The sequence below is a fragment of the Herpailurus yagouaroundi genome, unplaced genomic scaffold, assembly GCF_014898765.1.
Source record: "Herpailurus yagouaroundi ecotype Mexico unplaced genomic scaffold, PumYag 186, whole genome shotgun sequence".
NCBI classification, from domain to species: domain Eukaryota; kingdom Metazoa; phylum Chordata; class Mammalia; order Carnivora; family Felidae; genus Herpailurus; species Herpailurus yagouaroundi.
In genome coordinates this window covers 29,296,552-29,308,769 of record NW_024412417.1, presented here as the reverse complement: position 1 = coordinate 29,308,769, position 12,218 = coordinate 29,296,552, and the positions used below count along the sequence as shown (strand labels likewise).

Here is a 12,218-nt window from a genome sequence, read left to right as displayed (position 1 = left end):
GCCCTGAAAAAATAGCTCCCATGGCCCCTGCTGGCATTGCCACCAGGAACAGCTGTGTGCAAGCACGCCGTCTGGCCTACTAAGTCCTCTGCCCCCAATCTGTCTCCACTATTGTCCCTCAAGTATATAATGATCCACAAAAAGAATCACTGACATAAGCTTCCAAGTTTGGTTAAGGCTGATAAATACTGGCACAAGGATCTCGGATCTAGACTCCACTTGTCTGTAGTAGACAATGAGGGGGATAGAAAAGTGCGATGACCCACTGTGTATAAAGAGGGCTGATCGTCGTTTTTCTCAGTCTTTTCCTAATCACTAAACTCCTAGAAACCAACAATTTAAGAGCCACTACTTACTAAAGGGAAGTGAATTCCTGATACAAATGAATACTGGAAATAAGAGGAGAGAACGATCCTCCTTCCCCTTCCATTCACTTCTTTGGAGATGTATTTAACTTACTTTCAGGTTTATTGATTCCAAAAGATGGAAGCCATAACTGAAATATCAGCACTGGCTTTTGAGGAACACAAATATATTACTCAAACACAGCTAACAGCAGTCATTTCAGAAAAAGGTTTACATATGAATAAGTGCATAAAGATATAAAATAATTCCATAATCGTTTATTGAGCACTTACTAAATGCCTTCTATTTGCATGATGTTTTTTGCAAGTGACAGAGTCCCTTCATGTGCTCTCTCCAGGTTACAAAACGAATCATTACCAAGGGTTTGCTATGTACCAGGGTTCTGCTCCCTGCCCTCACATCCCGTTTGTGAAGCGGAAAACAGGTTCACAGGAACAGGGTCTGTATGTTGGAGGAGCCTCCGATTCAAAGGCAATTTAACACCCTACACTAGGCTTCTCTGCATTGATTCCAAATACAGTGACTCTGTTTCCTACAACCCCCTCCCCCTTCTTTTTTATGCAAACAGGCAATAATTTCCTGACTCCAGGATATCTCTGCTGTTTTGAAGAATACAAGAAAACAAGTGTTCTCCTTCTTTTTGGATCTCTAGACTTCAGTAGTAGCATCTGGGGGGTAGTTTCCGGCTATTCCCTTCATCTACAGTGTCTGCTAGAGCTAAGCTTCCATAGTAATGGCTTCCAGTAGGGCTACCCCCTAAGAAAATCTCCAGGCCAACCTTAAAATTCTTTGTGTTCAAATGCAATGAAATGGACTCTTTGTCCTTTTTCTATTCGGCATGCTCTAAATTCCTCACCTCTTGTTTATTATAGCTTGATTTTTTTTTAATTTTTTTTTCAACGTTTATTTATTTTTGGGACAGAGAGAGACAGAGCATGAACGGGGGAGGGGCAGAGAGAGAGGGAGACACAGAATCGGAAACAGGCTCCAGGCTCTGAGCCATCAGCCCAGAGCCTGACGCGGGGCTCGAACTCACGGACCGCGAGATTGTGGCCTGGCTGAAGTCTGACGCTTAACCGACTGCGCCACCCAGGCGCCCCTATTATAGCTTGATTTTTGTTCGATGAGCTGATTTTTACTTCATACCTGCACACCGCATTAACGTTTGCCAAGCAAATTCAGGAAGCAGTTCAACACTTATTGAACGTGTTTTTTTGAAAAAGGCAATAAATAGCAAGGCCGTGAGAGTCTGGAAAGACAGTCTGTTATAGCAAAAAGGCAAATACATCCAACAATCTGAAAGAACTACAATTTCCTACAATCTGGCTAAAATTCATTGCTTAGCAAATTGCTTGTAGGGAACCAGCATTTAGTGATTGGATGAGATCGCTGTAATTAGCATATTTAGTCTAGGTAGAGGAGCATAACTGGAATGCTTGAAACGTTTTCTCTCTTAATTAAGCATTCCTCATCACCTTCTTAACTCTCCTCCCCACCCCACCTGCATCCTCACAGCTGGCAAAGTAGTGAACTGCAATTCATCTTCCCGTTAAAATGATTACAGGTTCAGAATGGAGTTCTAATTAAGTTTTCAAAACCACATGGCAAGGAAGACCCGGTTCAACAGTAGAGGAAGTGACCACTCTATCTTGTGAAAACATAAACACTTCTAGAAATACATTGAAGTTTTCCCAACAGAATGGAAAAGAAATCATTTGTCTGCTTATGTGTTTGCAAAAAGTAGTCATGCTGGAATGTGACAAGTCTTATACACATGATTCCGTTTTACATTTGTCTCATCATTACATTTTGCAACCCTCTAAATTACTAGTTGAGGACATCATTAAATTGTAGTCTAGCATCCTAAGAACAGGTACTTTCAGTTCTCCCACTTTATGGCTGGATAACCTATAGCCAGTTGGTTTAAATGTTTGGTTTCTTAGTTTTCAAATTTGTAAAATGTGGGTGATGCATATCTTCTACATAGAGCTGCTATAAAGATTAAAGGCACATATATATACATACATATATATATATGGCATATAAATGTCTACAGATATATAGATATCTCTCCATCTCCTTGGTAGGTAATAAATGGCATATAAATGAGTATTATTGTTATTATTACCACACCTACCATTACCACAAAGAGGACAGTAATATTATTGGGGATTCTTTATTTAAACGCTCTATCACAAACTACTTTCTTGTTAAGTATCTCTGCGATTATCCTAGAGAAGAAACATGAGGTGTATTTTGCATGTCTTAATTAGTGTCACAGTTATGACGGCAGGGACAAATTTCAAGACAAAAGACATAAATAGAACACATAAAAATAACAAATGATTTGAAAATTCATAATATGAAACCTTACTCATGAATGATTTATATATGGTTAATTATCTTCAAGTTAGGAATGTTCTAAGATTTTCTTGACTATGGCACCTTTTCTGTTTTGTATCAAGAAAAATACTATAAAAATATATATGTAAAATATCAGTTCTATCTGGTGTGGTAATAATGTGTTATTGAGTTAGTGATAAATATCACTACATTCTTTGGTCAATCAGAAAAGCAAAAGTTTATGTAAATACATCTAATATTTTGCCTTTTATCATTCTTTGATAAAAATTTTCATCCAAATCTGTTTTGTAATCGTTTTATTGAGATATAAGTGACACACCACATAGTTCATTCATGTAATGTATATAATGAGATGGTCTTAAGTATATCCCCAGAGGTATGAAATCATAACCACCATCAAGTGTAGAACATTTTCCTCCTCCCTAAAAGAAACTCTAGAACCATCAGCACTCGTCTTCCGTTCTCCCTCCCCACTGCTGCTGGCAACCACCTTCTTTCTACCTCCATAGATTTGCCTCTTGTGGACATTTCATATAAAAGGAGTCATACAGGGGCGCCTGGGTGGCGCAGTCGGTTAAGCGTCCGACTTCAGCCAGGTCACGATCTCGCGGCCCGTGAGTTCGAGCCCCGCGTCAGGCTCTGGGCTGATGGCTCAGAGCCTGGAGCCTGTTTCCGATTCTGTGTCTCCCTCTCTTTCTGCCCCTCCCCCATTCATGCTCTGTCTCTCTCTGTCCCAAAAATAAATAAACGTTCAAAAAAAAAAAGAAAATTAAAAAAAAAAAAAAAAAAAGAGTAAAAAAAAATGTGGGCCTTTGTGTCTGCCTTCACTCAGCATATTTTCAAAGTTTATCCATGCTGTAACATGTATCAGTACTTTATTCCTTCTTAGGCCGAATAACATTCCATTGCATGGATACACCATACACTGTTAATCCATCCGTCGGTGGATGGGCACTTGAGTTGTTGTTTTCAGCGACTGTGAATAATGCTGCTGTGAACAGTTGTGTATCAATTTTTATGTGGACATATGTTTTCATTTCTTTTGAATATATGCCTAGGAGTAAAATTTCTGGGTCATATGTTAACTCCATGTTTTATCTTTGAAGAAACGCCAGACTGTTTTCCAAAGTGGCTGTATCATCTTACTTGTCCACCAGCAGTGTTTCAAGGTTCCAATTTCTCCGTGTCTTTGCCAACACTTGTTACTATTTCACTACAGCCATCCTGTTGGCATGAAGTGGTATCTGAATGCATTTTTAAGATGCAAAACCGGGGGCGCCTGCGTGGCTCAGTCGGGTAAGCGGCCGACTTCAGCTCAGGTCATGATCTCGCGGTCCGTGAGTTCGAGCCCTGCGTCAGGCTCTGTGCTGACAGCTCAGAGCCTGGAGCCTGTTTCCGATTCTGTGTCTCCCTCTCTCTCTGACCCTCCCCCGTTCATGCTCTGCCTCTCTCTGTCTCAAAAATAAATAAATGTTTATAAAAAAAAAAAAAGATGCAAAACCATAAAAGCACATTGAACACAGAAGTAAATCTTTTATGAAAGGGGAAAGAATGAAGACAATAGGGAAAGGACACCGCAGTCAGGCTGGAAAAGGAAGTTTTAATTCATTTCAGGTCCTTATGCAACCAACTGCCTTTCAAAGTGTCAGGATTGAGGAGTCAGCCCTCAATTTCACATCTGGAGCTTATAATAATCATAACAATGATAACTAATCTTGGTTTATGGTTTATTTTACAAAGTTCCCTCCCATATTGTAGCCCATTTGATCCACCAACACAAACCTTATGTGGAAGGGTATTATTGTTCCCATTCTGCAGGTAAGAGCACAGAGGCCCAGAGCGGCTGACTTGACCAAGGGAATAGAAGTTTAAATATATACATATATATGTGTCTAATAAACATTAAATATTATAATATTTCATAAATATTAAATAATTAAGATGCATAGAGCTGGGCCTGGAACCCGAGTTTTTTTTATCTCAAATCCCAACCCTTGGTGTCCGCTTTCCTTACTGCCTTATTGCTGATGACCAAAAAAGCAGTGGAAAAGCAAAAGACGGCAAAAGGGAGTTGCGTGTCTGTGAAGCAGTTAGAGGCAGGAAGCCTGCACATCGTAAAGTCCCCACAATCAGACTGTGAAAAGGCATCTAGGGATGTATGAACATGTTGTGACAGTGACAGCAAGGATGGCATTCCCACCCCTTCATGAGAGGTCCCTCCCGTAATGAAGAAGCCAGGGCACACTTAAATCCCTAAATTCTGGGGGCACCAGGGTGACTCAGTTGGTTAAGCATCTGACTTCCGGTCAGGTCATGACCTCGTGGTTCCAGAGTTCAAGCTCCGCATGGGGCTCTGCACTGATGGTGTGGAGCCTGCCTGGGATTCTCTTTTTCTCTCTGCCCCTCCCCCACTCACTCTGCGCCCCCCCCCCAGCACTATCTCTCTCTCTCTCAAAATAAATAAACTTTTTTTTTTAAGTTTATTTATTTATTTTGAGAAAGACAGAGACGGCGTGAGTAGGGGAGGAGCAGAAAGAGAAGGAATCCCAAGCAAGCTCCACACTGTCAGCTCAGAGCCTCAGGGCTGGATGCAGGGCTCCAACCCATGAAGCCATGAGAATATGACCTGAGCCAAAACCAAGAGTCAAATGCTTCACCAACTGGGCCACCCAGGTGCGCCCAAAAGAAATAAACTTAAAAAAAAAAAATCCCTAAATTCTGAATATATCATCTGTACTTACAGTAGAATAGTCATATGCACTGGTCATTCTAATACTTATTGAGTAATTACTACGTGCTAGACACAGTACTAACATGGTTGAGACTTCTAAAAAGCAGTGATTACGCTTTTCCAAAGTAAAATTAAATAGTGAACATCTTCTAAGCCTTTCACATGTGGCATCTCATTTAATCCTCACAAAATTCTTGTAAGAGATGTGGAAACAGGCCCAGAGAGTGAACTGACCCCAAAGTCACAAAATTATTAGATGGTGGAGGCAGAATAAGAATCAAGGCAGCCTGGGGCGCCTGGGTGGCGCAGTCGGTTAAGCATCCGGCTTCAGCCAGGTCACGATCTCGCGGTCCGTGAGTTCGAGCCCCGCGTCAGGCTCTGGGCTGATGGCTCGGAGCCTGGGGCCTGTTTCCGATTCTGTGTCTCCCTCTCTCTCTGCCCCTCCCCCGTTCATGCTCTGTCTCTCTCTGTCCCAAAAATAAATAAAAACGTTGACAAAAAAAATTAAAAAAAAAAGAATCAAGGCAGCCTGATTCTATACCCTGTGTCCTTAACCACCACCCAACCCTTCCTGCCAGATCTTGCTTGGCTCCAAGTCTTACGTGGTGACGCACAGAGACCAACAATACAGATTAATTCCAGCAGCCATTTGTTGAATGCTCATTAACACAAGAAGCTCAGAGGCAAATTCTCCCAACAACCCATTAAGTGCTTCTCTTCATTTCCACTTAATAGATGAGGAAACAGAGGCTCAAAGGAAGTGAACTGGCGCCTGCGTGGCTCAGTCGGTTGGGCGTCCGACGTCAGCTCAGGTCATGATCTCCCTGTCTGTGAGTTCAAGGCCCATGTCAGGCTCTGCGCCGACAGCTCAGAGCCTGGAGCCTGCTTCAGATTCTGTCTCCATCTCTCTCTCTGCCCTTCTCACTGTCTCTTTCTCTCTCTCTCTTAAAAATAAAATAAAAACAAAAAATTAAAATTAAAAAAAAAAAGAGAAGTGAATTAACTTGTCCAAGTCACAGAGCTACCATAGTCCATGCTGACATGGTGCTTAGTATGTACCAGGCAGTGTTCTAAGCACTAACTCATCTAACCCTCACAACACTCTGTAAGGTAGGCTCCATTATTACCCACCATTCTTAGTTAAGTAACTGGTTCAAGATCTCCCACTAGTAAATGGCAAACTCAAGATTCACTCTAAATGTCAGCCTCAAAAACAACTTCAGGGTAGTTATTGGCTACAAAGTGGCTGAGCAGAAATTCAAACCCAGGCCCACCTCCTGAGTGAGAGTGAAAGACGGTCTTTTTTTTTTTTTTTTTTTTAATGTTTATTCATTTTGAGAGAAAGAGAGACAGAGAGTGCGAGTGGGGGAGGGGTAGAGACAGAGGGAGATAACAGGATCTGAAGTAGGCGGACTCTATGCTGAACTCAAGAACCTCAAGATCATGAACTAAGCAGAACTCCCACACTTAACCCACTGACCCAGGCGCCGGGAGACAGTGCCTTCTATCTTCTTTCCAACAGGCTAAGCATGGCTCTCAAACCTGTTGCGGTGCAGAGGGGTGTTAGGAAGAGGGGAGTAACAACTGCTCTGGAGACCCCAGGGAAGGGGCATTTAAGCTGCATCCTGAAGGAGACAGTGCTTCCTGGACAAAGAGAGACACCCTGCAATTTATTATTTAAAAAGAAATGAAATTGAGGACTTTTAAAAAGGTGATATAATAATGAGGAGCAAATTATTCAAAAGCAAGTGTTTCAGATTGAATCTGAAAAGCTTTAATTTTTTTCAATTAGAAAATGCTCTTGATGAAGGAAAAACAAGCTTTTATTCCCTTGAATTTTGACTACATAGTAAAAAATCATCGAGGGACAGAAATGTGCAGTTTGCCTTTTGTAACGTTAAACTCAAACTGACTTCCAAAATTTTACTTCCTCAATCTAAGGCTGCAAGCAGGGTGGTTACTAAAAACCTTCAGGGATCTTTGCAAGAATCTCTCTCCTTCAGGTCCTGAAACACAGCTTTTTCAAACCAAAATGAGCCTAGAGATTCAGGCCAAGCATTAGAAGGAAGAGGTGAGCGCCTCATTCCAGCTGGGCCAGGGGCAGGCACGCAAGTTGTGGCCACAACGTTTCAGAGCCAGGTTTTTTTTCCCCTGGCAAACTGATTTATGACCACACCACGGGCAACTGCGGAACCGATCAGACCGTGTAAGTACACTTCTCAAACATGAATCCAAGGACCTGGATGGGATGCGAATGTTAAGGGGGAGATCTGGGGTTCACTGCCTGTCCTTGGCGCGATGGGACCCGTCAATTCCTAATTCTTGCAGCAGCCTAGGGCCAGTGGACTCTGTTCTCCAAAATGTGCGCGCTAGGGGAGATGGCACAGCAGCAGGGCATCGGAGCAAGGTGCCTCCACGCCCCCTTGCGGACCCGAATGACGATTGATAAGGATGTGCCAATTTAGTGATAGGTAGTTTTTCAGAAACTGGGGTTTAGCCCCCACAAGACCCCTTCAAGGGGGATCCGGTGATCGGCCTCATTTTACAGATGAAAACGCGGAGGGTCAGGGGAGTGAAGCAAGACTTGCCAGCAAAAAGGAAAACCTCAAGTGAAGGCGATCACTGGGTTGGCCCTTTCATCTTAAAGAGTCTGGGGCTGCAAACGGCTTGGGGCCGCCCACCCCTCGCTCACTGGATAGACTAGGGGTCGGCTGGCAGCCAGCAGGCCTTGGTAGTGCCCAGGTGCCCAGGAAGAGGGAGCGCGCTGCGGGTGCCTGCGCGTCTGCCGAGCGCAGGGCTGCAGCTGCGGGGCCGGGGCGCAGAGCGCACCACCGGCTCGCATGCGTCCGCCTTGGGAGCCTCGCGCCAGTCCCGCGTCGCCGGACGCCCGGCTGCAGCAGCAGCTAAGCAAGGGCGCAATGCCGACCGCCCACGCGCCCGCAGCGGTCCGGGAGCCCAGCGCGAGTCCCCAGGCACGAGGCACAAGCGTGTGAGCGCGGGACTGCTGCGGACACAGGCTGGCAGTGCCACCGCGCGCCCACCGGCACTGCCCCACGCCTTACCGTAGCTGCTCCCCAGTGACCAGGACCTCAGCCATGCGCTCCAGCTCCCTTTGCTGCGCTCCACCACTCCCACCGGTGCTGCTGTCGCTGCCACCGCTGCCACCGCTACCGCTGCTGCCCTCCTCCATGGTCGGGCCGCGCCGCTACTACCACTGTCTTCCCTAGACGCCGTGGGCTTGGGTGTTAAATCAGCCTGCCCTCACGGAGGCCTCCCCCGCCATCTTTGTCAGGGGCAGTCCCGTTGCTCAAATGCGATTGGCTAGAGAGGGAATCCCTGTGGGTAGGTTGAGGCGCTAGGCAAGTCCGCTCCAGGAACTCCAGCTTGGGGCGGTGGCTGGAGCCCCGCGTGGTCGGGGGGCGGGGCCAAGGGAGGAAAATATAAACATCTGGGCGGGGCGCCGGTTCTGCGTCGTGTGTGCTGGTGGAGGTTAGATAGGTGACCTCATTTTTCATTACCCACAGAGCTCATGCCCTGGGACCTTGGGGAAAGGTTAGGAGGTTGCCGAACAAGTGTAAAGGTATGTTTATTATACCGCCTGTGCCCCAGATTGGCAGAGTAAAAATATAATGAAATAGCTCGACAGTGAACAATGAGGGATATACTGATATACACGTCACTGCAGGGGTTGGTGAAATTAGGCGTTCTTCTCGTCCCAATGCCCTTCACCGAAGATAGCTTATTTACCTTATGGTGTAATCACTAAAGAACGCTGGCCAAGGAATCGCAGAGCTAGGATCCAGCTCCACGCCTATAAATTCCTACCAAAATGTGCTTAATCCTCAGTTTCTTCCTTTACAAAATAAAAAGAATTATGGCTACCACTTGTTGACCTCTACTGCATTAAAGATGCCTCAGCGGAAAGAGAGGAAGAAATTCTTTAATTTTTGCAACAAATCATAAAATGAGTATTGTCCTCATTTTGTATCAGGAAGCAGGCTGAGAGAGATGGGGTGACTTGTCCAAGGCAAGCAGGTGATAAATGCAAGAAGAATCAAACCCAGGACACTCTAGCTTCAGAGTTGTGTTCTTAAAAGATTGCTTCTTGAAACGAGGATATGATGGCATTGTCTACAGGGAGGATGGAAGGAACTTTGACTAATACCAAATAAATGTCCTGTTATTCAGTCTCATGCAAGGTCAGAGCCTGGTCTGGAGGAAAACAGTAATGCTAATGGTAGTGGTCATTGTACTAAAGGGATATTGTTTGTTGACGGTTTTTGCAACTTTTTACAATTTTTGCATATATACAGGTCTCTGCGCCCTTACAAGTAAATGTGATTTTTTTTTTTTTTTAGTGAATACTGTATGGAAAGACAATCTTTCAACTGAAGATTTGTAGTAAGTTTACAGAATAAAAATGAAAATGAGAGGTCTGTCGAATAACAAATTCTCTTCATTGTACATTTTATACCAATTCTGGTATTCAAGAATATTTATACTCACAATCCTGCAGGTTTATTATATTTTATTGTTCTGTTTTCTTGTCGTTTGTTTTTAAAGAAGATAATTGTAGCATTTTCCAATATTCTGCAAGTTCATTACCTAACTTACACAATTCACTGAACATTTATTCTGTGCTTTACATGGTGCTAAGCACTTTGTTTATATTATTTAATTGACCCCTGAGAGTTCGGTATTCTTATTGTCAACTTACAAGTGGAAAAGCTTAAGCATAGAAAGGTAAAGTAATTTGCCTAAATTTCATACCTGGAAAGTCAGTTAGGCAGCCCTTGAACCCTGGGTCTGTAGATCCTCAAGGTTATGCTGAGCCGTACTCCAGAAAAAGAACAATTATCCCACCACCTTGTGCATTCAACACCAAGGTATTAGGTAATTCTTTCACCAAAAGAAATTACCTAATTTTCTTAACTTTTTAAATAGACCATGACAAAAATGTAGATCAAGCAAGACATAGTTCTAAGTGAATGTGATTCTAAGAGCTTCATTTTGCATAAACTATAAAAAATAACTTAACATCAGCAGTAGTCCCAGAATTAATGAGTTTAACAGCTGGCTGTCACTCATGTTTTAATCCTATATTATAGAATATCAAGAGTTTGCATGGACTTCACACTCGAACATGCGGTTTCTATACTGATTCTGTCATTTATTAACTCTGCAACTTTATGCTGGTTACTAGTTACTTACTTCTCTGGGCCTCAATTTCCCAACAAGAATAATAATTCTTACCTTATGGGGATGTTGTGTGCCTTACTAATAACATTATGTAAGGTTTTCATGTACATGATGTGTGTTCAATAGCTGTTCTTTTTAATGTCTTTACTGCTTTTAACAATAAGAGGAAAAAGAAGGAGGAGGAGGAAAGAGAGGAAGGAGAAGATATTCTTACCAGATACTTTCCATGAGGAGTTTTTGGTACAAGGCAAAACACTTTTTCTCAAGTTATCTCTAGTTATTGTTTTTAATTCTTAGTGGGCCTTTAAAATGAAGAAAAGTGGGGCTCCTGGGTGGCTCAGTTGGTTGAGCATCCTTCCAACTCTTGATTTCTGCTCAAGTCATGATCCCAGCATTATGGGATCAAGCCCCATGTTGGACTCCTTTCTGAGTGTGGAGCCTGTTGAAACTTCTCTCTGTCTCTTTCTCTTCTCTCTCTTCTTCTGTCCTCCCTGGCTCACACACATGTGTGCTGTCTCTCTCTCAAAAAGTAAAATGAATCTTAAAAAAAAAATGAAGAAAAGAGAAGTGCAGAACTGACCTCCCTAAATCTGTTTTTATATAATGTTTTTAATCTTTTTGAAAGTGCAAAATGGAAAAAATTATTACACATTTCTAAGTATCGAGTGTTCAACACTGTTTTATCCAAAAACTCTCACTCCGTGTTGTAAATTGTATCACTATTGTGATTGCCTTTTGTTTTTTCTTCCTATAAATCTAGCTGTGTTTTCATTTAAATTCAGGCAACTTTCTTTATCCAAAAATTAAAAATTAAAAGAAGTATATTTTTGTAAAATACTTTATTGTTTAATGATTTATGATAAAAATTATGATAAAAACCTTTTATCATGAAAGTTTATGATTAGAAAAACACCTTGACATAAGGGGGAAAAAAATTCAAGTCAGGAAAATACCTCATACCACTCCAGTGAGATACAGCAGAATTTATTTCTTTTGCTCAATGAGAAGGGTTTTCTGTGTGTGTGTGTGTGTGTGTGTGTGTGTGTGTGTGTGTGTACATGTCTACGGGAAGTGGGAACTGGTTTGCTATCATTGTTTCAACCTTTCTTTTGACATATGAGCTATACCGTGCTCTATTGGGCTAGACGACAAACCTTTTTTCCTAACTTAGGGAAAGATTGGTCCTGCTCCTGAGGACATGTGAGCACCAGTGCTGAGTCTGTGAGCTCTAAAGCAACTGGTTGCAGAATAGACTGTGATCTCTAGGTATTGCTAGACGAGAGATGGGCACTGACATGGTGATTAAACCAGTGTGAGGATCTGAAAAGGGCTGAAAATTCCAACAGACCTCGGTTTGATTCCTGACTCCATTGGGGCAGGTTCATTATCATCCCTAGTTTGGGCCCCCTTTTGTAAAGTCAAGATCACACGACTGGTCCCATTGGGTTGTTGGGAGGACTAAATAAAATGTAATGAGCGCACTTGTTACAGTTGGGAGCTATTGAATATAGTAAGCCTTCTCCTCCAGCCTTGTCGTGCTCACCTGCTTCGTGCCTTC

The 12,218-nt window shown here is 42.9% G+C and overlaps 1 protein-coding gene across 1 annotated transcript in view; it reads right to left on the bottom strand.

The window, feature by feature from the left end:
• DEPTOR (DEP domain containing MTOR interacting protein) overlaps window positions 1-8,839 on the bottom strand; it is a 139,135-nt gene extending 130,296 nt beyond the window's left edge. The window contains exon 1 of the mRNA XM_040494318.1: window positions 8,524-8,839. Coding sequence (XP_040350252.1) covers window positions 8,524-8,651 — 128 coding nt within the window. The 5' untranslated portion in view covers window positions 8,652-8,839. The remainder of the gene's footprint in view (window positions 1-8,523) is intronic.
• Between the last annotated feature and the right edge of the window lie 3,379 nt (window positions 8,840-12,218).